A 24,354-nucleotide genomic window follows, 5' to 3' on the forward strand; every position below is an offset into this window, starting at 1 on the left:
AATCCTAAAAATAAGGAGGAACAAACATTACATACACTAGATGTAAGAAGATGTCTCTTACAGTACCTAGAAGTCACTAGAGAGAGTAGGGAGGATCCCTCTCTTTGTGTGTTTCCAGGGTCCCCAGAAGGGGAAAGAAGCATCTAAAGCCACCATAGCAAGATGGATCACGGACGCCATCAGTCTTTCATACTCGGCAAGTGGAGTGTCCGTTTCCGGGGAGGTTAAGGCTCACTCGACAAGGGCAGTGGCAGCTTCCTGGGCGGAGAAGGCTGGAGCTTCTATTGACCAGATATGTAGAGCGGCTACCTGGTCCTCACCATCCACATTCTATAGACACTATAGGTTGGACCTAATCTCCTCTTCAGACCTTACCTTTGATAAAAGGGTTCTGGAGGCAGTGGTCCCTCCCTGAATGTACTGTCTATGCAAATCTCTCCGTGGTGCCGTCATGGGCGACAGAGCAAAATATAGTTCTTACCGATAACTGTATTTCTCTGAGCCCATGACGGCACCCGTACATTCCCTCCCTTCACTTGTGGGTGCACACATTAAAATAGTGCATAGTCTATTTATAGTCTATTCATAGTCTATTCATAGTTTAAAGTCACGCGGTATCTTGTTATGCTGAACAGTTAAAATTAACAAATGTTTTAGTAGTCTCCCATCGTTCTCTATGTAAAACAACTGATGCAGGAGAGTGGTACCGCCTTTTTATCAGTAGGTTTCCTGTCCTTGGTGGGCGGATCCCCTCTCTCCGTGGTGCCGTCATGGGCTCAGAGAAATACCGTTATCGGTAAGAACTATATTTTTTGTAATATTACAAGTATCATTTCGTTTTCTTTATACATAGGTTACAGGTGCCATATATTATACACCCCTTCCTTTCTATTTTTGTTTTGGGTAGCGTGGTGGCTCAGTGGTTAGCACTTTTGCTTTGCAGTGGTGGGCTCACATCCCAAGGACAACATCTACAAGGAGTCTGTATGTTCTCCCCGTGTTTGCGTGGGTTTCTTCCGGGTTCTCTGGTTTCCTCCCAGAAAGACATGCTGATAGGGAATCTAGATTGTGAGCCTCAGTGTTTGTAAAGCGTGGTGGAATTAATGGTGCTATATAAATAAATAGGCTACTACTGATGAGAATAAATGTGCAATACGTCTTATCCCAACGTGGATTATCAGTAGCAGCCAGATGACCTTCTAAATTCTGCTTAATAATAAGCAATAAAATTATTAATACAAAATAACATGTTATTGAGCAGAACTAATTTCGCCCTGTTAGGCTGGGTTAACATTGCGTTCAGTGCCTCCGTTTAATGGACTACGTTACACCGCGGCATAACGCGGTGTAACGTAGTCCGTTAACAGCGCCATTGAATGCAATGTCGGACGCATCGCTAGCACACGCCCACAATGGGCGTGCGCTAGCGATGCGTCCGACATTGGGTGACGGACCGAGACGCAGGCTGCAGCGTTTCCGGGTCCGTCACCGCTAGCGCAGATGGAGCTGGCAGATGCTCCATCTGCGTTAGCGCTGTGCAAAGTCGGCACTTGCGTCAGCGCAGTCCGTTTAACGTATGCGTTGAACGGACTGCACTAGCGCAATGTGAACCTTAGTTCGGCCATCCACAGCAGTCGTGGTGTCGTGAAATTTAATTGACCACTCATGGTCAGGACTATAATGATTTAGCAGTTCTTATAATGTCAGATTAAAATACCTGTCATTTTATTTTAGGCCAAACAGTGTTTTCCAATTTATGACAATATTGTTAGTTCATGTCCCAGTGTGTCTCAACTCCAGTCCTCAAGACCCACCAACAGGTCAAGTTGTCATGATTTCCTTAGTATCAAGCATTAATTCCATCACCTAAGGAAATTCTGAAAGCATGACCTGTTGGTGGGTCTTGAGAACTGAAGTTGAGAAATGCTGTCCTAGACTGTTTTGGACAAACAACCTGTCAAAGCATAACCTGCAGGTAGAGTCCTAGGAAGTCTGGACAATCCATTGCATAATCCCATTAGTTTGCGTGCACCCTTCCCTGCTCCCAGATTCCTACCCAGGACTAACAATAGAATAAAAGGGTCCTGGCATCAATGCCCTGGTGACAGTTGCACATAGCAGCGCTCTGTCTCCTCGGGATCTGTGCTATCAGGAGCTGGCTCACATCCAGACTGGCGCGGATTGTGACATGAACTCGTCCTCTGCAGCAGTTGTGGGGTGCAGGGCTTTGGTTAGAAATGTGGGATCCCATGAATAGAATTAAAGTGTCATAGTAGCGCTGCATCTTCATGTGGATGTTTGAAGTCTCAGTTTCTTCTCGTCTGTCTCCGCCTGGCTTGTGCACCGCTACCAGGGCCTGGCACACTTCCTGCCTCACTGCGTGTAATCAGGCAGGTCACTTGAGGTTGGTAACTCACGTGCTGCCAGGCAGGAGGGCAGCGGGATTGCAATTCCTTTTACTTCTCCCTTTTGTCCTTGGTAATTTTGGATGCAGGTTCATTTAGTATTTGCACGTTCAAACCATTCAGTGTTCATCCATGTTTTGCCTTGAAGAACTGTATCTTATCTGTTATTCTTCTACTAATAATTTTAAGGATTACACTCTTCTTTCTTTCCTTGAGATGGCTAGAGGAAAATGTATGTTCTATTAAAAACCTGCCTGTGTATATATAATGCCACAAAAGTAAATGCATTTTATTGGGATTGTATGTGATATACTAACAGTTTTTTTTTTTTTATTGCAGCAATGGAATCAGGGCTGCTGGCTGGCAAATTTGTTGGCCTGTGGGTCAATCACAAAGCAGTGGCCCTTTAGTTGTGGGGCCCATCTTTAGCCTGCTTATTTCTGGCCGCTGCGTTAAAACAGCAGCAGATGTAACAAGCTTTAAATAATGGTGGATTGTACTTACGGTATTTTTCGGACTATAAGACCCACTTTTTTTCTCCAATTATGTGGTGGAAAATGGGGGTGCGACTTATAGTCCGGATGTACCATTTCTGGCTGAGGTGGGGACGTGAAGGCGGGAGCCGGCTGCTGCAGCTTACTCGTATGCCCTCTGCTAGAGACAAATGAATATTCACTGCGTTCCACGCCCATGGGCATGAAAGACAATCAATATTCATTTCGCTTCAATAGCATCCTGGTATGCATGGCCCCATCCTTATCCTGGTTTGATTGGCCCCCATCGCTATCCTGGTATGATTGGCCCCCCATCCCCATCCTTGTATGATTGGCCTCCAGCCCCATCCTGGTATGCATGGCCTCATCAGAAAAACGTAAGAAAAAAAAACCATTACACTTATCTTCCTGGGCGCCCTCGCAGCTTCTTGTTCCGATGTCAGCGGCTGCTTTATGCTTGGAAGCAGTGCGTAACATGGACGTCATGTGCTGCTTACAAGCCAAAGGACAGCTGCCGGAATACTCACTGCTCTGCATGCCAGGACTATGTGCATGGAGGGCAGTGAGTATTTATTCCTTGCTCTTTAATAGCGAGCACAACGTCAGTCGCCGGCTTCCTGGAGCTTCCGGGCAGTCACGTGTGCCTGCTATTTAAGGGAAATGAACATTCACTGCTCCACTCCCATGGGCATGGAATGCGGTGAATATTCATTCCCTTTAGTAGCGGGGACACGTGAGCACCCGCTACCTGCAGGAGGCCGGCGGCTGCCTATGTGCGCGATACTAAAGAGCAAGCAATGAATACTCACTGTCCTCCACGCACATAGTCCCGGCGTGCAGAGCAGTGAGTATTCCGGCAGCTGTCCTTCGGCTTGTAAGCAGCGCATTATGTCCCTGCCATGCGCTGCTTATAAGCGTAAAGCAGCTGCTGACACCGGAAGAAGACGCTGCTAGGGAGCGCATGAAGGTAAATATAATGGTTTATTTTTTTTAATGTTTTTCTAATGGGGCCATGCATGTCAGGAAGGGGGGCAATTTCGACCAGGATAGGGATGAGGGGGCCCATCATACCAATACCCTTCCCTAATAACTTCCCTCTCCAAAATCACTGAAGGAGAACTTACTCTCCTCCTTTCCAAATCACACCTCGCCACCTGTGCACTTGACCCCATCCCTTCCCACCTGCTCCCCAACCTTACTAACATGCTCATTCCAGCCCTAACCCAACACTTCAACTTATCGCTATCTTCTGGTACTTTCACCTCTGCCTTCAAACATGCCACCATCACACCCATTCTCAAAAAAGCTAACCTTGACCCAACTGCTATGCCCAGCTATCGCCCCATATCACTGCTCCCGTTTGCTTCCAAACTCCTCGAGCAGCATGTCCATGGTCAACTTTCCTCCCACCTCTCATCTAACTCTCTCCTTGACAACCTCGAATCTGGCTTCCGCCCCACCACTCCACCGAAACTGCTCTGAACAAAATTACTAATGACTTACTCACAGCCAAAGCTAACAGATAGTTCTCCATCCTCCTCCTTCTCGACCTGTCATCTGCTTTCGACACAGTCGACCACTGCCTACTGCTATAGATTCTTTCTTCCCTCAGCATCAAAGACCTTGCCCTGTCCTGGATTGCCTCATACCTTTCCGACCACACATTTAGCATTTACCACTCCCACACTACCTCCTCATCCCGCCCCCTCTGTCTGAGTCCCTCAAGGCTCTGTACTAGGGCCCACACTCAGATCTACCTCTCTGGCTCAGATGTCACCTCTCTTCTGTCCAGAATCCAGGAGTGTCTCAGCCATATCCTCCTCCTTCTTCAACTCTCGCTTCCTAAAACTCAATGTAGACAAAACCGAACTCCTCATCTTTCCCCCATCTCGCGTATCCCCCTACCTGATCTATCTATTATGGTAAACTGCATCACGCTCTCTCCCACACCTGAAATCCGCTGCCTCGGGATAACTCTCGATTCTGCCCAGTCCTTCAAACCGCATGTCCAAACTCTTGCCACCTCCTGTCGCCTCCAACTCAAAAAATATTGCCAGAATCCATCCCTTCCTCAGCCGACAATCTACTAAAACTCTTGTGCATGCCCTCATCATCTCCCGCTTCGATTACTGCAACACCCTCCTCTGTGGCCTCCCCGCTAACTCCCTTGCACCACTCCAGTCTGTCCTCAACTCTGCTGCTCGGCTAATCCACCTCTCTCCTCACTACTCCCCTGCTTCTCCCCCCTGTAAATCCCTCCACTGTCTCCCAATTCCCCAGCGAATCCAGTGCAAACTACTAACACTGATCTACAAAGCCATCCACAACCTGTCCCCTCCCTATATCTCTGAGCTAATCTCCCACTATCTTCCCTCATGTAATCTTCGATCCTCCCAAGACCTCCTACTCTCCTCCACACTTATTCGTTCCTCACACAACTGCCTCCAAGATTTCTCCCGAATATCCCCCATCCTCTGGAATTCCACGCCGCAACACGTCCGATTATCCACCACCCTCGGATCCTTCAGATGGAACCTGAAAACCCATCTCTTCAGGAAAGCCTACAGCCTGCAATAACCATTCTGCCACCCCACCCGACCTGCCGCCCCACCAGCCACCCGAGCTGCTGCCACGTCATCAACCACCCGAGCTGCCACGTCGCCACCGCCAGAGCTGCCCCCTCCCCAACGACCCGAGCTGCCGTCTCACCACCACCAGTTCTGCAGCACGCTGACCTCCTGTCTCTTCCCCATTATCCCGAAGAATGTAAGTCCGCAAGGACAGGGTCCTCTCCTTTCTGTACCAGTCTGTCATTGTAAACTTGTTTACTGTTAACGATATCTATAAACCTGTATGTAACACCTTTTTCACATGTACAGCACCATGGAATTAATGGTGCTATATAAATAAATAATATAATACCAGGATAGGGATTAGGGGTCCCATTCCTACCAGGATGGAGACGAGGGGGCCCATGCACACCAGGATGGGGACAAGGGGGGGCCATTCATACCAATACCATGATGGGGATGAGGGGATCATATATACCAGGATAGGGGATATTAAAGCGTACCTGTCACCTTGTTTTGCTGCTATAAGATGCGGCCACTGCCTTTCATGGCTTATCTACAGTATTCTATAATGCTGTAGATAAGCCCTCTGTCCGACCTGCGAGTGAAGAAAAATGTTATATTATCCTCGGGGGGGGGGGGATCCGGTCCGATGGATGTCGCACGATTGGGTCTGGCGCCTCCCATCTTCTTGCGACACCGCCCTCCTGCTTCTTCATCGCTCTCTGACATTGGGGCTCCTGCACAGGCGTACTTTTCTGCCCTGTTGAGGGCAGAGTAAAGTACTGCAGGGCGCAGGCGCCGAGCCTCTCTGCCCTTTCCCAGCACCTGCGCACTGCAGTACGTTATTCTGCCCTCAACAGGGCAAAGAAGTACGCCTGCGCAGCAGTGCTGATGCCAGGGAGCAATGAAGAAGCAGGAGGGCGGCATCAAAAGAAGATGGGAGGCGCCGGACCTGCGACACCCATCAGACCGGACTGCCCCTCCCGAGTGAGTATAATATAACTTATTTTTCTTCGCTTGCAGGTCGGACCGAGGGCTTATCTACAGCATTATAGAATGCTGTAGATAATACCTGAAAGGCAGTGGCTGCATCTTATAGTGGCAAAATCTGCTGACAGGTTCCCTTTAAGTACAGAATTGACCACTTTTTTTGCTTCAATATTTTTTCTAATTTTCTCCTCTAAAACCCAGGTGTGTCTTATGGTCTGGTGCGTCTCTTAGCCCGAAAAATACAGTAGATGTGTGAACAGAGTGGAGCTTAGTATATACAGTGGCTTATGAAAGTATTCACCCCCCTCCTGGCATTTTTTTCTTATTTTGCTACCTCACAACCTGGAACGTTATTGTTTGGTTTTTTTTTGTGTGTGTGTTTTTTTGTTTTTTTTTTAGGGTTTGCATCAGTTCTTGTAAAGAACATGCCTACCACTGTGAACATTTTTTTTTATTGTAACGCAAACAACAACATTCATCTTCCCCTTGACTCAGACCATTTTCCCTGTCCATACTGCCAGCAAACATCCCCACAGCTTGATGCAGCCACCACCATGTTTTACTGTGGGGATGATGTTCTTAGGGTGATGAGCTGTGTTGGTTTGGTGCCAGACATTGTTCAGTTCTCATTTAAGAAAATCTGTCCAATGCAGAACAATTATTTGAAAATGTTTTTTTCTAAACCAGAGAAAAAGAAAAAATCTAACCATGCCTAGTATGCAATAGTGCTTACTGTATGGATAATGTACAGTAAATTGCTTTATGGTAGATTTTATGGGATTAATTTTTCTGTCACCAGCTTGCTCTTCTTTCCCTCTTAGTCCATACTTCTAAGACCAACTGTACCTATACTTGGGGTGTATCTAACCTCAACTATTAATGACCAAGTATTTTTTAGCCATCATTGTTGCAGCTGGAAGAACCAACAAGAGGGGTGGCTGTGCTTTATTAGAATTGTGGTCCCATCATTGAAGTTATCGAAGACCCCCACTGGTGTAATGTCTATTGCTGTTTTGGCTAAGTTGTATTTAAGTTCTCATCCCAATGACTGCTGGAGTAGAGCTTTATATATGTTTATTATAAAGTTTTCACCATATAATAATGGTAACCCAGATGAATAGTATGAGAAGCCATGATATTTTATTTCTTCTTCCACATAGAAAATAAACATGTCTTCAGAAGCATGGACCCCCTCTGAAAGCGACTCCACATCATCGAAGCTGATCAAAAAGTCTAAGGAATCGCCCTTTGTCCCTATAGGTACAGTTTATTGTTTTTTGATTGTTTGTTTTTGTAGCTTATTAAACTCATTCTGCTTTTACTAATGGATATCCATGTGCAATGGTTTTGTTAGATGCTGGATAGGAGAAGAACTTTGAACACTTTAGCTTTTAGCTTTGGTTTGTACGCACGGGCACTCATGTATTAGAGAATTGTACCCCAGTTGCATAATTGCCCCATTCCCTTGTAGCAGCTCATGCTTGCAAATGGTTAAAATTGTAAAGTGCTTTAAAAAAAAAAACAAAAAAAAAAATTTGCAATATATTATATTTAAAATCCTCTGTTATTAAATGGAGAAATGAGTGTACACCTCGGGTGGTCTAAACTGCTGGTAGGCAGCATAAACCTAAGGCTATGTTCACTGGATATTTTTTTCAGGTGTTTTTGAGCTGGTCTGTTCTATAGAATACCTGAAACAGTGCTTGCTAGATTCTTCCTTTTTATTTCTGTTTAAAATCAAATTACGGTAATTCTTTATAATAGAAGTCAATAACAAGCCTAAAAATAAAGAAAACAAAAAGTATTTGAGATATCTTGGCATCTTTTAGGGCATTATGTAAGAGCTTTTGAGACTTTTTGCATAAAAACAAAATTAGTGTTACCAGAAAAATATTTAGAATTGAGAGTCCAGTGGTTGATACTTTTTCATGGCTAACTGAAAAGATGGTAACAAATTGCAAGCTTTCGAGACTACTCAGGTCTCTTCATCAGGCATAGACTAATACAAAATCTGAAGAAACACATATACAGTCATGGCCAAAAGTTTTGAGAATGACACCAAAATTATATTTTCACATGATCTGCTGCCCTCTGGTTTTTATTAGTGTTTGTCTGATGTTTATATCACATACAGAAATATAATTGCAATCATATTATGAGTACCAATAGGTTATATTGACAGTTAGAATGAGTTAATGCAGCAAGTCAATATTTGCAGTGTTGACCCTTCTTCTTCAAGACCTCTGCAATTCTCCCTGGCATGTTCTCAATCAACTTCTGGACCAAATCCTGACTAATAGCAGTTTATTCTTGCATAATCAATGCTTGCATTTTTGCCAGAATTTGTTGGTTTTTGTTTGTCCACCCGTCTCTTGATGATTGACCACAAGTTCTCAATGGGATTAAGATCTGGGGAGTTTCCAAGCCATGGACCCAAAATCTCTGTTTTGTTCCATGAGCCATTTAGTTATCACCTTTGCTTTATGGCAAGGTGCTCCATCATGCTGGAAAAGGCATTGTTGGGCGCCAAACTGCTCTTGGATAGTTGGGAGAAGTTGCTCTTGGAGGACATTCTGGTACCATTCTCTATTCATGGCTGTGTTTTTAGGCAAGACTGTGAATGAGCCGATTCCCTTGGCTGAGAAGCAACCCCACACATGAATGGTTTCAGGATGCTTTACAGTTGGCATGAGACAACACTGGTGGTAGCGCTCACCTCTTCTTCTCCGAATAAGCTGTTTTCCAGATGTCCCAAACAATCGAAAAGGGGTTTCATCAGAGAAAATGACTTTGCCCCAGTCCTCAGCAGTCCACTCCCTGTACCTTTTGCAGAATATCAGTTGGTCCCTGATGTTTTTTCTGGAGAGAAGTGGCTTCTTTGCTGCCCTCCTTGAAACTAGGCCTTGCTCAAAGAGTCTCCGCCTCACAGTGCATGCAGAAGCACTCACACCAGCCTGCTGCCATTCCTGAGCAAGCTCGGCACTGCTGGTAGTCCCATCCCGCAGCTGAAACCGTTTTAAGATACGGTCCTGGCGCTTGCTGGTCTTTCTTGGGCGCCCTGGAGCCTTTTTGACAACAATGAAAGCTCTCTCCTTGAAGTTCTTGATGATGCGATAGATTGTTGACTGAGGTGCAATCTTTGTAGCTGCGATACTCTTCCCTGTTAGGCCATTTTTGTGCAGTGCAATGATGGCTGCACGTGTTTCTTTAGAGATAACCATGGTGAACTGAAGAGAAACAATGATACCAAGCAACAGCCTTCTTTTAAAGTGTCCAGTGATGTCATTCTTACTTAATCATGACTGATCGCCAGCCCTGTCCTCATCAACACCCACACCTGTGTTAATGGATCAATCACTAAAACGATGTTAGCTGCTCCGTTTAAGGCAGGACTGCAATGATGTTGAAATGTGTTTTGGGGGTTAAAGTTCATTTTCTGGGCAAATATTCACTTTGCAAGTACAGTAATTGCTGTTAAGCTGATCACTCTGACATTCAGGAGTATATGCAAATTGCCATTAGAAAAAATGAAGCAGTAGACTTTGGAAAAATTAATATTTGTATCATTCTCAAAATTTTTGTCCATGACTGTACACAATCCAGCAAAAAAATATAAATAGATAAGACAAGTGACGTGAAGGAGAGCTAGCATTATGGGAGAGGCATAAACAGTTGTGGCCATAAATATTGGAACAGTTCATAGATAAGGATTATGAAAGTTTTATTGTCCTCTGATTGGGGTCTGGTTCTGTGTTATGATGCCCCCACAAGGTCTGAGAAGCAAATTCCTTAATTGATGTAAAAAGACAACTGGCCAACGTTACCAGTGCAGCTTTTGCTAGCAATGGAGGAGTAAAATCTTGGTCTTTCTGACAATTCTGCAGAACCATCCGTTGATCAAGTGAGTGAAGTCAAGGGGCAGATGTCACCTTTCTTATTCCCTCCGATGGCTATATTGTATTTCAATGTTTTTCATAGGACAAGGAGATCCTTAAAAAAAAAAAAAAATAAAATAATTCAGCTGATAGGAAGAGGGTTAAGAGATGTGCCACTTGTAGCATTAAATTTCCAGAAGCATACAGCAAACAGCTATGTATTTCCAAAATAGTTGAGGATGAACATTCCCCTTTCATGGCCAATATAAGAACAATTATTAGTGAGAGAGTCCAAAACACTATATCTGGCCTTGTCTCGTCTTTCTCCCCAGTCTCCGCCTAGTTATAAGTGACCTAGATGAGACGTGGATTCAAGCTCAGAAGAAGGGGAGTTATCATACTACTCTGACCTTGAACTAGATGAAGGTAAAAGTGTTATCCCAATATTACCTGAGGAGAAGAAAAATATTATTTCTCATCAGAGTAGTAAGAAGTAGAGTTGAGCAAATTTTTCAAAATTCGGTTCCAATTTATGATTGGCAACAAATATTGTTTTTGCAATATTCGCCAAACACAGCTGAATGTCATTAGAGTCAATCGGAGTAGAAATGAACAAAGATTACTTTCTATTAATGATAAATTTAAAAATATAGTTTAAAAAAACAAAAGTTACTGTACACAAAGTCTTTCGTGGGTGGGAAGATTATTGGATAGCAACAAATTATATAAAGTGCCAGTGCTTATATAGGTAGTAACCCAATGCTACATGTCTTCATCTAGATCAGGGGTGGAGAACCTCAGGCCCCTGGGCCATTTACGGCCCTCGATGACCTTTTATCGGTCCCCCAGGCAGATTCCCAGGGTCCGCATTCTTGTGCAGGGAGCTGTATTTTGATTGCCACCAGCTCTTTAATTTCTTCTTCCTCTGTGAGCAGACACACGCAGTTTTTACTACTAAACACTGAAGGACATGTGCAATGAAAGATTATGTCCTACCACCAGTGCCAGAGTCAGGATGTACTTTATGGGCGGAGTTTGTACTTCCCCCGAAGGATGGTATAAATATCCAAATGGCCCCTACTAGAAAAAAGATTCCCCTCCTCTGATCTAGATAAACCAGTAATGTCCATCACTCCATTTATTTATAATCCTATCATTGAGACTTGATTCTGGCACTGGTGTCAGGATGTACTCTTTCATCGCACGTGCCTCAGCATTCAGTAGTGAATACCGTGTGCAAGTGCTCGCAGAGCAAGAAGAAATTTGAAGGATTTTCCAGCCCAAGCACTGTGGTCTCTGGGAATCTGCCTGGGGACCAAAGAAAAGGTCATAGCGGGCCAATAGGCCTGAGGCTTCCCACCCCTGCTTTAACTAATCCTCCTTGGATTGGAAGATTCGTGAAAGCTATCCACAGACTTGGGCCCATAATTTAAAGTTCCATCCCTACATGGGATCTCCCCCTAGTCCTGAATGCACTTTATTCAATTCCATATGAGTTTCTGGAGGACGCAAATATAATATCTCTCACCCTGATGACTGCCTTCCTAGTGGCAATCACAACGGCAAGGCGTGTAGAGGAAATTCAGGCCTTGTCCATCAGAGATCCATATCTGAAGGTTCTAGAGGACTGTATCATACTCTGGTTGGATCCAGCGTTCTTGCCTAAAGTATTGACGAGCTTTCATATGAATCGAAATATCATTTTACCCTCCTTCTGAAAGAACCATAAAAATCAGCAGGAACTTTCCTTTCATTCCTTGTATGCAAGAAGAGCGATTCTATGGTACATGAAAGGTTAGCAAATAGATTCAAACCTCTTCATTCAATTTTGGGGACAGAACAGAGGAAATAAAACTTCAAGGTCTATACTGGCAAAGTGGATACAATCTGCAATCAGTGTAGCCTACTCCTTCAGTGGACATCAAGGCCCATTCAACAAGAGCAATTTCTACTTTATGGACCAAGTGAGCACAGGCTTCAGTGGACCAAATCTGCAAAGCAGCCACGTGGTCAAGTCTAAACACCTTCAATAAAAGATTGCACTCTATCGTGCTAAAGCATGTCAATGTGAAATATATGAAATATGAATAGTAATATGACTTTTGAATATCAGTGACAGCAGACTAAGGTTACTTTCACACTAGCGTCGGTACGGGCCCGTCGCTAAGCGCCGGCGCGACGCACGTTGTGAAATTTCAGCACAACGTGGGCAGTTTTTCAACGCATCCGCTGCCCATTGTAAAGTCCCGGGGAGGAGGGGGCGGAGTTCCAGCCGCACATGCGCGGTAGGAAATGGCGGACCCGACGCACAAAAAAATGTTCCCTTGAACGTTTTTTCGTGACGGCGGCCCGCCAAAACACGACGCATCCCGTGCACGACTAATGCGACGTATGGCAATACGTCGCAATCCGTCGGCAATACAAGTTTATGGGGGAAAAAACGCATCCTGCGGGCACATTTGCAGGATGCGTTTTTTTCCCAAAACGACGGATTGCGACAGATTAAAAAAAACGCTAGTGTGAAAGTAGCCTAAGCCCTATGGGAGCAGTAGTCTCTGATAGACAGTCTTACCGGCGGTAGCGTTACTGCCGATAAGAACTACTGCTCCGGTGTTTCCCACACTGTCACACAGATGACCGCTTGGGAAGCACCATAGGAAGCTGGAAAAATGCAAATAAAACCTCAGCAAATCCGCAAACATTTTTATACCTGCGTTTTTGCTGCGGATTTGACTGACTCAATTGAAGTGAATGGGTGAAAAACGCTGAGGAAACGCACAAAGAATTGACATGCTGCAGAAAAAAAAGCACTGCAAATACGCACGGAAAATTACTAATCATCTACACAACACTTCAGGATTGTCATTGACTTGCATACAGATTCCATAGCGTTTTTGTCCCATTTCCTCACAGAATAAACGCTGCAAAAAGGCCTCAAAAACGCACTGTGTGCACATAGCCTTAATCATCTACAGATTGGTGCTTTTTTCAGACTGATTTCTTGGTGCAGTTTTTCATTAGGTGTGACTAATGTCAGTAGCTTGCACTATTTGCAATAGAGATGTGTTGTTTTCATACTTACACATTTGGATTTTTTTTAAATTATTATTGTTTGTTGTTTTTTTATTTGTAAATCTAAAAGTAATAGGCTTGTGGCATCTTCCATCGTGTTCTATGGCAGAATTGTCCTGTTCAGCATTGCATCTACAGCGGATCAGACCAGTCGTGTGGCTTTGCTTTGGATACATAGCTTCTTACTGAGAATGGAGTAGATAATCTGCATATGAAACGTATAATTGTCCTCTGATTATAGTCTTTGAATCCAGCCTTTCATCTTCACCGTTGTTAATACACTGGACAGATTTTCTCATCTTTCCTACTTAGAAAAAGATAATAATGGACAAATCTAATTACCACTGAGCACAGCCGGCCGGGAAAATGGCAGTGCCATCGGTTATATGAATTAATCTAATCATGTCCAACAAGGTTTATCCTGATCGTTTTGAAACCAATGACGATGACATCTGCACTCATCTGATTATCTCATTTTAAGGTCTAACCTGATTTATAGGCTTGTAATATCAATAGATTTGGGCATATGGGCTGTTGGCAGACACTGTTGGTGCCACCATACCAGGGTACGATCAGGCTATTTAACGGATTCAAATGATTGTACCTGAGCATTTTATGTTCTTTGATTCTCACCCTCCATGATTGAACTTCAGTTTTTTCCAGTCTTATACCCTTTTACACTACCACATTTCACATGATGAAGCTGGTGTCCAATGTGGTCAGCGCCATTTTAGACAGTCAGGTCACAAAGTTTAGGATTCCCAAATGGCTGTGCTTTGCCAATGCCTGACCCTCCTTACGACTCCTGATGTGTATCGCCTCATTAGTGCCAATTACTAGCGATGAACATACGTGCTGAGATAAGACGTTAATCGAGCTTACTCATGTGCTAATCGTGTGTCTTCGGCGTGCTCGAAAAATACGTTTGAGTTTGCGCGGTTGCATGTCTCGGCTGTTCGACAGCCACAAGACATTCAGGGATTGTCTGTTTGTTAGACAGTCGAGACATGCAGCTGCGGGGACTCGTACATATTATTCAAGCACGCCCAACTTACTTGGTTATCTAACAAGCATGCTCGGATTACACCTTATCTGACCACGGTCGCTCATCACTATCAATTACACATGGGTCCAAAAACATACAAAAGCAAACAAGTCTCCAGATCCTCACCCCACACACCCACTTAGGCTACGTTCACATTTGCGGCTTTGGACGCAGCGGCGTCGCCGCAAAACAACGCACGCGTCATGCTTCCCTATCTTTAACATTGGGGACGCATGTGCGTTCGTTTTCATGCGTTTCGGTGCGTTTTGCGACGCATGCGTCCTTTCGACGCACCTGGCAGTGCGTTGCAAACGCAACATGTTGCATTTTTTCTGCGTCCAAAATTTTTAAAAAACGCTTGCGTCACACTTGCGTTGTATTTGCGTCGTCGAAACTTCAAAACCTCCATTGAAGTGTATTGGCAACGCAGAAGACGAAAGTACTTGCGTTGTAGGACGCATGCGTTCTTTACTTTAAAAATAGAGAAACTGAAAAGACTTTATATATTAAAAAAGGGTTGAACGCATACGTCAAAAATGCATGCGTTCTACTTGCGTCTTTCGTGCGTTGCGTCCACGACGCTGCGTCCAAAGCCGCAAATGTGAACGTAGCCTTATAAAGTACAAAAGAAGCAAACATGCATAAAAGCAACATTTTGCGTTACAGAATTTTTTTTTTCATGGCCAATGAATGAGCTCTTGACACCCTGGGTACACTAGATGTATTGCTATATCAATATTGAAAAGTTTCCTTTTAATTGTTCATGCATGTGCGATTTATCTTGGCCTTTCTGAGCCAGGGTTGTCAGGTGCTGCTATTAGCTTTACTATTACAAGGTTTTGTCAGACATACTAAAGAGTACATGAGGACACTGTACTGCAGATATATTGTATGTCGTGGCGACAGGGCAGTTGGATGATTGAATGTACTGAAATAGCCCGGTTATCTGCCCCGATAAGCGTGAATAAAATATGGCACGTATCCAGTCCTCATGTGACTACCAGAGACCGGCCCGTGGTGTCTGACGTCCTTTATCTGAAGAGATTGAGAACAGACCAAACTAAATGGAAAATCTGGGATTTTGCTCTTTGCACAAATGCAGGGAAAGTTTTGTCACAAAGTAACGAATGGTCCAAATAAAATAAAAAATTGTCCTTTTTGTAAACCATTTTACAGATGAATATATAAGCCAAAACAATAAAAACACTAATCAGTGAAGTGAACAATCTATTATTAATAAATATTATTAGTAATAAAGGCCCCTGTTAAGGAGTGGGATATATGATTCCGCAAGCAAAAATTCAAGTTTACTCGACACTTCAATTAATTGTTCAGAATAACCTGTCGCATGTGTACATGAGGAATAACAACATTTCTGTCATTATTGCGTTGGTTTCCCCATTTTCACCAGTTTTACCCTCTGCGAGCTCGTGAGCGTAGATTATCGGCGGTCTGCTACACAGCAGCAGCACCACACAGATATGGATGGATTCCTGCTCTTCTTTTCTCTGCAGCACTCAAGACAGAAGCAGTAATGAACACATTATACATGACTACTGAGCAGTGTAGTTGTGAATCCAGCACTGAAGTGGAATACATTTATTACAAGCTGCAGTATGATCTCTCCATGCCTCATTCCCTCTCCATAGTTTAATAGTAGCTGTAACCTGATGCTTTTCTCACAACAAATGGCATTGTGGGTTATAAAAAAAAAAGCTAGCAATAGAGAATGTGGAGCTGGTTAAGTTAAGCTTGATGAACTTGTGTTTTTTTTTTTTTTTTCAACCTACCTTTATACCATAACTATGTAGCAAATTATATTTATTTGTATGCAATTTCTTTAAAAAAAACTGTTTAAAATGCCCATGAAAATAAATGTGGAAGAGGTAATGATGCAATATTAATATTGGTAATATATAATAATTTTATTTTTAAGCCATTGTCGATACATTTGTACTTGCTCCACCAAAAACAAACTCTGACACCATACCTCCAACTTCACTCCCTCAACTCTTGATAGTACATTTCCAAATTTCTTATTGTAAAAAAATCTTTGATATTAATCATCAAAACTGTGCAATAGTTACTGTAATGTGAAAAATACAATAGAATGTGAGTTATTCAGAACATACCTTCACTATAGAACACTTTCTGTAAAACGCAGAACGTTTTATACACTGAATTCTTTACTGTGACCGTAATAAAACTCGATGGCTCATTTTTACTGCTTCAGTAGCATACATGCACGTATATACGTGTAAAGGTCAGGTTCCTAAGCTTCGTTTCATTCTTGTTCCTTTACTTTTGCGCCTGTAAGGCTCAGGTCAAATTCAATCCATTTCTATCAGATGCAAATGGAAACTGAGGGACCCCTTTTATTATTGTGGGGTCTGTCTAGTTTCCATTTGGTGTTAATTTTAGAACAGAGAGCAGTAGGCACAACGTTTTCTTCAGTTGTAAAAAAAAAAACGCCAACAACTACTGGCCCCCACAGGTTCCATTTTCACCACTTAGTAAATGGGTCCATTTTGGACATGAATCTGTTTGTTCCTAAAGTGGAACAGAAAATGGAAATGTGATCAGAGCCCAAAATCAAACAGGTTGTCTCTGACTACAATCTGATAGACCCCTGACATGGATCCAGTGTCGCATTGTGTTTTCCAGGGTAAGCTAAAGCCACGGCACGGACGTGAGTAGAGGCCGAGCGGGTCACTGATACGAACTATGATTCTGACGCATTCAATGTGTCCACGCTTCTTTGTAGCTGATGATGCTCTTGTTTTATCAGGATATGTCTACAGAGGATTCTGGTCACACACAATTTAATGCACCCACACAATATGAATGTCGTTTCCCCTTTCCTTGTAGGGATGGCCGGTTTCCTGGCAGTGGTGGCTTATGGGCTTTACAGAATCCGCAGTCGTGGGGACCAGAAGATGTCGGTACATCTCATTCACATGAGAGTTGGTGCCCAAGGATTCATTGTCGGTGCTATGACCTTCGGTAGGCAAACATGAAATTACCTAAACTTTTTTTTTAATGTTCTCAGTTAACCTTTAACAAGAAAGGTTGAAATTGAAAGGTGTTTGGAGATCCTATTCAACATCATTGTGTACAGAAGAGGATGTCTGTATTAGGCTGCCGTCACACTAGCAGTATTTGGTCAGTATTTTACATCAGTATTTGTAGCCAAAACCAGGAGTGGAACAAATAGAGGAAAAGTATAATAGAAACATATGCACCACTTCTGTATTTATCACCCACTCCTGGTTTTGGCTGCAACGTGTGCACATACCCTAAGAGGATCACACTGCTGAATTAAGTGGGTAGACCAGGCTGATCGACGTTCATGACATAGCTTGGTTAGACAGACAGCATGTACTACACACACAGAACAGTTAGTAATAACTGGCTCTGAGCGCATAGACCGCCATCGTCCTATGAAAAACAGGCCCGGTTTACACAGGATAATGTGCTGCAGAGAATGGCTAGCATTACGTGTGTGTGTATGTGCGTGTATTTATGCATGTATGTATGTGTGTGTATGTATGTGTGTGTGTATATAACATGTGCCACCCTGTTTTTAAAGGGACCAAAAGTAATTGGACAGATTAAATAATTTTAAATAAAACGTTCATTTTTAGTACTTGGTTGAAAACCCTTTGTTGGCAATGACTGCCTGAATTCTTGAACTCATGGACATCACCAGACGCTGTGTTTCCTCCTTTCTGATGCTCTGCCAGGCCTTCACTGCAGGTGGTTTTCAGTTGCTGTTTGTTTGTGGGCCTTTCTGTCTGAAGTTTAGTCTTTAACCCCTTAGTCACAGAGCCAATTTGGTACTTAATGACCGAGCCATTTTTTACAATTCTGACCACTGTCCCTTTATGAGGTTATAACTCTGGAACGCTTTAACGGATCGCGCTGATTCAGAGATTGTTTTTTCGTGTACTTCATGTTAGTGGTAACATTTCTTCGATATTACTTGCGATTATTTATGAAAAAAAAACGGAAATATGGCGAAAATGTTTAAAATTTTGCAATTTTCAAACTTTGTATTTTGATGCCCTTAAATCAGAGAGATATGTCACAAAAAATAGTTAATAAACAACATTTCCGGTATATCAGAAGAGAAAATATGGCACTCACCCCTAGAAATGCTGTGATGAAGTCCTTTATTTGCTACAAACAGCAATCAGGTACACATGGAGAGGCGGCAGGACGTGAACAGGAGAGGGTGCGGGGAACCGGTAAGGTCCTTACCGGTTCCCCGCACCCTCTCCTGTTCACGTCCTGCCGCCTCTCCATGTGTACCTGATTGCTGTTTGTAGCAAATAAAGGACTTCATCACAGCATTTCTAGGGGTGAGTGCCATATTTTCTCTTCTGATATACCGTCAGTGAAGCCTTTGGTCCTCTGTGGATTGTTCTGTGAGCACCACCCTGAGCTGTTTTCTCTGGATAGTGTTGCAGCCGACGCTGCCGCCGCTCATCCACACACCTGTGAAAAGTTGTGGTTCTAGTGCCGCACGGCTACCATTCTTTGGTTTGGTTCTGGAAACAACATTTCCTACATGTCTACTTTACATCAGCACAATTTTGGAAACAAAATTTTTTTTTGTTAAGGGAGTTATAAGGGTTAAAATTTGACCAGCAATTTCTCATTTTTACAACACCGTTTTTTTTTTTAGGGACGACATCACATTTGAAGTCATTTTGAGGGGTCTATATGATAGAAAATAACAAAGTGTGACACCATTCTAAAAACTGCACCCCTCAAGGTTCTCAAAACCACATTCAAGAAGTTGATTAACCCTTTGCGTGCGTCACAGGAACGGAAACAATGTGGAAGGAAAAAAATGAACATTTAACTTTTTTGCAAACATTTTACTTCAGAACCATTTTTTTTTTATTTTCATAAGTGTAAAAACAGAAATTTAACCATAAATTTTGTTGTGCAATTTCTACTGAATACGCCGATACCCAATATGTGGGGGTAAACCACTGTTTGGGCGCACCGCAAAGCTTGGAAGAGAAGGAGCGCCGATTGACTTTTTCAATGCATAATTGGCTGGAATTGAGATGGGACGCCATGTCACGTTTAGAGAGCCACTGATGTGCCTAAACAGTGGAAACGCTCCACAAGTGACATGATTTTGGAAACTAGACCCCTTAAGGAACTTATCTAGATGTGTGGTGAGCACTTTGAACCCCCAAGTGCTTCACAGATGTTTATAACGTAGAGCCATGAAAATAAAAAATCCTTTTTTTTTTCTCAAAAATGATTTTTTTAGCATGCAATTTTTTATTTTCTCAAGGGTAACAGGAGACATTGGACCCCAAAATCTGTTGACCAGTTTGTCCTGAGTACGCGGATACCCCATATGTGGGAGGGGGGCACTGTTTGGGCACCCATCGGGGCTCGGAAGGGAAGGAGCGCCGCTTGGAATGCAGACTTTGATGGGATGGTCTGCGGGCGTCATGTTGCATTTACAGAGCTCCTGATGTACCTAAACAGTAGAAACCTCCCACAAGCGACCCCATTTTGGAAACTAGACCCCCCAAAGAACATATCTAGATGTGTGGTGAGCACTATGAACCCCCAAATGCTTCACAGAAGTTTATAATATAGAGCCATGAAAATAAAAAAAAATCATATCTTTTCCACAAAAAAAGATTTTTTTAGCCCCCAAGTTTTTATTTTCACAAGGGTAACAAGAGAAACTGGACCCCAAAAGTTGTTGTCCAATTTGTCCTGAGTATGCTGGTACCCCATGTGTGGGGGGGACCACTGTTTGGGGGCACGGCAGAGCTCGGAAGGGAAGGAGCGTCGTTTTGGAATGCAGACTTTGATAGAATGGTCTGCGGGCGTTATGTTGCGTTTGCAGAGCCGCTGATGTACATTTTGGAAACTAGACCCCCCCACGGAACTTATCTAGATGTGTGGTGAGAACTTTGAATGCCCAAGTGCTTCACAGAAGTTTATAATGCAGAGTTGTGAAAATAAAAAATATTTCTTTTTCCACAAAAAAGATTTTGTAGCCCCCAAGTTTTTATTTTCACAAGGGTAACAGGAGAAATTGGACCCCAAAAGTTGTTGTCCAATTTATCCCGTACGTATGTATGCTGATGCCCCATATGTGGGGGTAAACCACTGTTTGGGCGCACGGCAAAGCTCAGAAGGGAGGGAGCACCATTTGACTTTTTGAGCGCAAAATTGGCTGTCGTGTTTGGAGAACCCCTGATGTACCTAAACAGTGGAAACCCCCCAATTCTATCTCCAACCCTAACCCCAACACACCCCTAACCCTAATCCCAACCCGATCCATAATCCTAATCACAACCCTAACCCCCAAAACATCCCTAATGTCAACCCTAACCATAACCCTAATCAAAACCCTAAATCCAACACACCCCTAATCTCAACCCTAACCTCAGACCTAACCCTAATCCCAATACACCCCTAACCCTAATCCCAACCCTAACCTTAACTTTAATCCTAACCCTAATCCCAAACGTGACCCTAATGCCAACCCTAACCCTAATACCAACCCTAATCCAAACCCTAATCCCAATTCTAACGCTAACTTTAGCACCAACCCTAGCCCTAACCCTAAATTTAGCCCCAATCCTAGCCCTAAGGCTACTTTCACACTTGCGTCGTGTGGCATCTGTCGCAATCCGTCGTTTTGGACAAAAAACGGATCCTCCAAATGTGCCCGCAGGATGCGTTTTTTGCCCATAGACTTGTATTGCCGACCGATTGTGACGGATGGCCACACGTCGCGACCGTCGTGCACTGGATCCGTTGTGTTTTGGTGGACCATCACAAAAAAAGTTCAATGTAACGTTTATTTTTACGTCACCTCCGCCATTTCTGACCGCGAATGCGTGGCCGTAACTCCGCCCCCTCCTCCCCAGGACATAGACTGGGCAGCGGATGCGTTAAAAAACTGCATCCGCTGCCCACGTTGTGCACAATTTTCGCAAAGTGCGTCGGTACTTCGGGGCGACGCATTGCGACGGCCCCGTACCGACGCAAGTGTGAAAGAAGCCTAACCCTAAATTTAGCCCCAACCCTAACTTTAGCCCCAACTCCTCTAGCTGCCGGCCGGCAGATCATGACGGGCGCACTGCGCATGTGCCCGCCATTTTCTTACCGGATGAAGCAGCCGGCGGCCAGGAGGGGACGCAGGAGGACCCAGGGACACCGGTAAGGCTTGGTTCCCATTGCGTTAATGGGAAAGCGCTAACGGACAGCGTTGCACGGCAAAATTAACGCCGTGCAACGCGTCCGTTAGCGCGCCCATTCACGGCAATGGGAACGTGCAGCACTAGCGCGTGCCATGTTCGGCACGCGCTAGCGACGTGCCGGTGTTTCCTGGCTGCTCGCAGCGTCCGAGGCGCGCCCGCGGTCCGTTACCCGCTCTCGCAGATCGGGGATCTGCGAGAGCGGGGACGTTATCGCGACCCCGGGACGCGGCCACATTAAAAACATTGCGTTAGCGCAACCCGCTAGCGCTAAACGGGTTGCACTAACGCAATGTGACCCTAGCCTAAGTATGATAGTGTTCCCGAATCCTCCTATTTCTCTGTCCTCTGATGTGCGATCACATCAAAGGACAGAGAATGACAGATCGCTTTTTTTTTTTTCCGGCCGCCGGTAAATAGTTAATTATTTGCGATCGCAAAATGGGTCGGTAAAAACCGACCCCGATCATGTTCTTTGGGGTCTCGGCTACCCCTGGCAGCCGAGACCCCAAAGATTTTCCGGTTGCCGGCGGGCGCACTGCGCTCGCCATTTTTTGGCCGGAACAAGATGGCGGCGCCCATCGGGAGCCACGTGGAGCAGCGGGGGAGACGGGTGAGTATCGGGGGGCTATCAGGGACCCCATTTCTCTGTCCTCTGATGTGTGATCACATCGGAGGACCAAGAAATGGGAAATCACGTTTTTTTGTGTGTTTTTTTTTGCGACCGCCGGTAAACGGTTAAAAATCCCCGAATCATGTTCTCTGGGGTCTCGGCTACCCCCGGCAACCGAGACCCCAGAGAAAATCCGACTCTGGGGGGCGCTATTCACTTTTTCCACAGCGCCGTTAATTAACGGCGCTGTGGTTTAAGTACCCTTAACTGCCGCCGGTAAAAGGCGTATCGGTGGCCGTTAAGGGGTTAACAAGTGAAGTGCATGCTCAATTGGGTTGAGATCAGGTGACTGACTTGGCCATTTAAGAATATTCCACTTCTTTGCTTTAACCTCTTAACGATCGCCGATACGCCTTTTAACGGCGGCCGCTAAGGGTACTTAAACCACAGCGCCGTTAATTAACGGCGCTGTGGAAAAAGTAAATAGCGCCCCCCAGAGTCGGATTTTCTCCGGGGTCTCGGCTGCCGGGGGTAGCCGAGACCCCAGAGAACCTGATTCGGGGTTTTTTTTACCGACCCCGCTTTTGCGATCTCCGGTAATTAACCGTTTACCGGCGATCGCAAAAAAAAAAAAAACGCGATTTCTTTTTAATTTCTCTGTCCTCCGATGTGATCGCACATCAGAGGACAGAGAAATGGGGTCCTCCTGCTGCTCCTCCTGGCTGCCAGTGCGCCCGCCATCTATCGCCATCTGCCGGCCGGCAGGAGAAGAGCAGTTGGGGCTAAAATTAGTGCTAGGGTTAGGGCTAGGGTTAGGGCTAGGGTTAGGGTTGGGGCTAGGGCTAAATTTAGGGTTAGGGTTGGGGCTAAATTTAGGGTTAGGCTTCTTTCACACTTACGTCGGTACGGGGCCGTCGCAATGCGTCGGCCCGACATACCGACGCACGTTGTGAAAATTGTGCACAACGTGGGCAGCGGATGTAGTTTTTCAACGCATCAGCTGCCCAATCTATGTCCTGGGGAGGAGGGGGCGGAGTTACGGCCACGCATGCGCGGTCAGAAATGGCGGATGCGACGTACAAAAAAACGTTACATTGAACGTTTTTTGTGCCGATGGTCCACCAAAACACAACTGATCCAGTGCACGACGGACGCGACGTGTGGCCATCCGTCACGATCCGTCGGCAATACAAGTCTATGGGCAAAAAACGCATCCTGCGGGCACATTTGCAGGATCCGTTTTTTGTCCAAAACGATGGATTGCGACGGATGCCAAACGACGCAAGTGTGAAAGTAGCCTTAGGGCTAGGGTTAGGGTTGGGGCTAAAGTTAGGGCTAGGGTTGGGGCTAAAGTTAGGGTTAGAGTTGGGATTAGGGTTAGTGTTTGGATTAGGGTTAAGGTTAGGGTTGTGATTAGGGGTGTATTGGGATTAGGGTTAGGTTTGAGGTTAGGGTTGAGATTAGGATTAGGGGTGTGTTGGATTTAGGGTTTTGATTAGGGTTGACATTAGGGTTGTTTTGGGGTAAGGGTTGTGATTATCGTTAGGGTTAGTGATTAGGATTATGGATCGGGTTGGGATGAGGGTTAGAGGTGTGTTGGGGTTAGGGTTGGAGCTAGAATTGAGGAATTTCCACTGTTTAGGTACATTAGGGGGTCTCCAAACACGACAGCCAATTTTGCGCTCAAAAAGTCAAATGGTGCTCCCTCCCTTCTGAGCTCTGCCGTGCGCCCAAACAGTGGGTTACCCCCACATATGGGGCATCAGCGTACTTGGGATAAATTGGACAACAACTGTTGGGGTCCAATTTCTCCTGATACCTTTGTGAAAATAAAAACTTGGGCTACAAAATCTTTTTTGTGGAAAAAAAAAATATTTTTTTATTTTCACGACTCTGCATTCTAAACTTCTGTGAAGCACTTGGGCATTCAAAGTTCTCACCACACATCTATATAAGTTCCTTGAGGGGTCTAGTTTCCAAAACGGGGTCACTTGTGGGGGGTTACTACTGTTTAGGTACATCAGGGGCTCTGCAATCGCA

At 44.5% G+C, this 24,354-nt stretch overlaps 1 protein-coding gene across 1 annotated transcript in view; it reads left to right on the forward strand.

The window, feature by feature from the left end:
* The window catches only part of HIGD1C (HIG1 hypoxia inducible domain family member 1C), a 111,245-nt gene that overhangs the window by 65,782 nt on the left and 21,109 nt on the right, over positions 1 to 24,354 (forward strand). The window contains exons 2-3 of the mRNA XM_069758612.1: positions 7,623 to 7,722; positions 17,323 to 17,457. Of these exons, the coding sequence (XP_069614713.1) occupies positions 7,623 to 7,722; positions 17,323 to 17,457 (235 nt within the window). The remainder of the gene's footprint in view (positions 1 to 7,622; positions 7,723 to 17,322; positions 17,458 to 24,354) is intronic.

This window comes from Ranitomeya imitator, chromosome 3, assembly GCF_032444005.1.
Source record: "Ranitomeya imitator isolate aRanImi1 chromosome 3, aRanImi1.pri, whole genome shotgun sequence".
Lineage (NCBI taxonomy): Eukaryota > Metazoa > Chordata > Amphibia > Anura > Dendrobatidae > Ranitomeya > Ranitomeya imitator.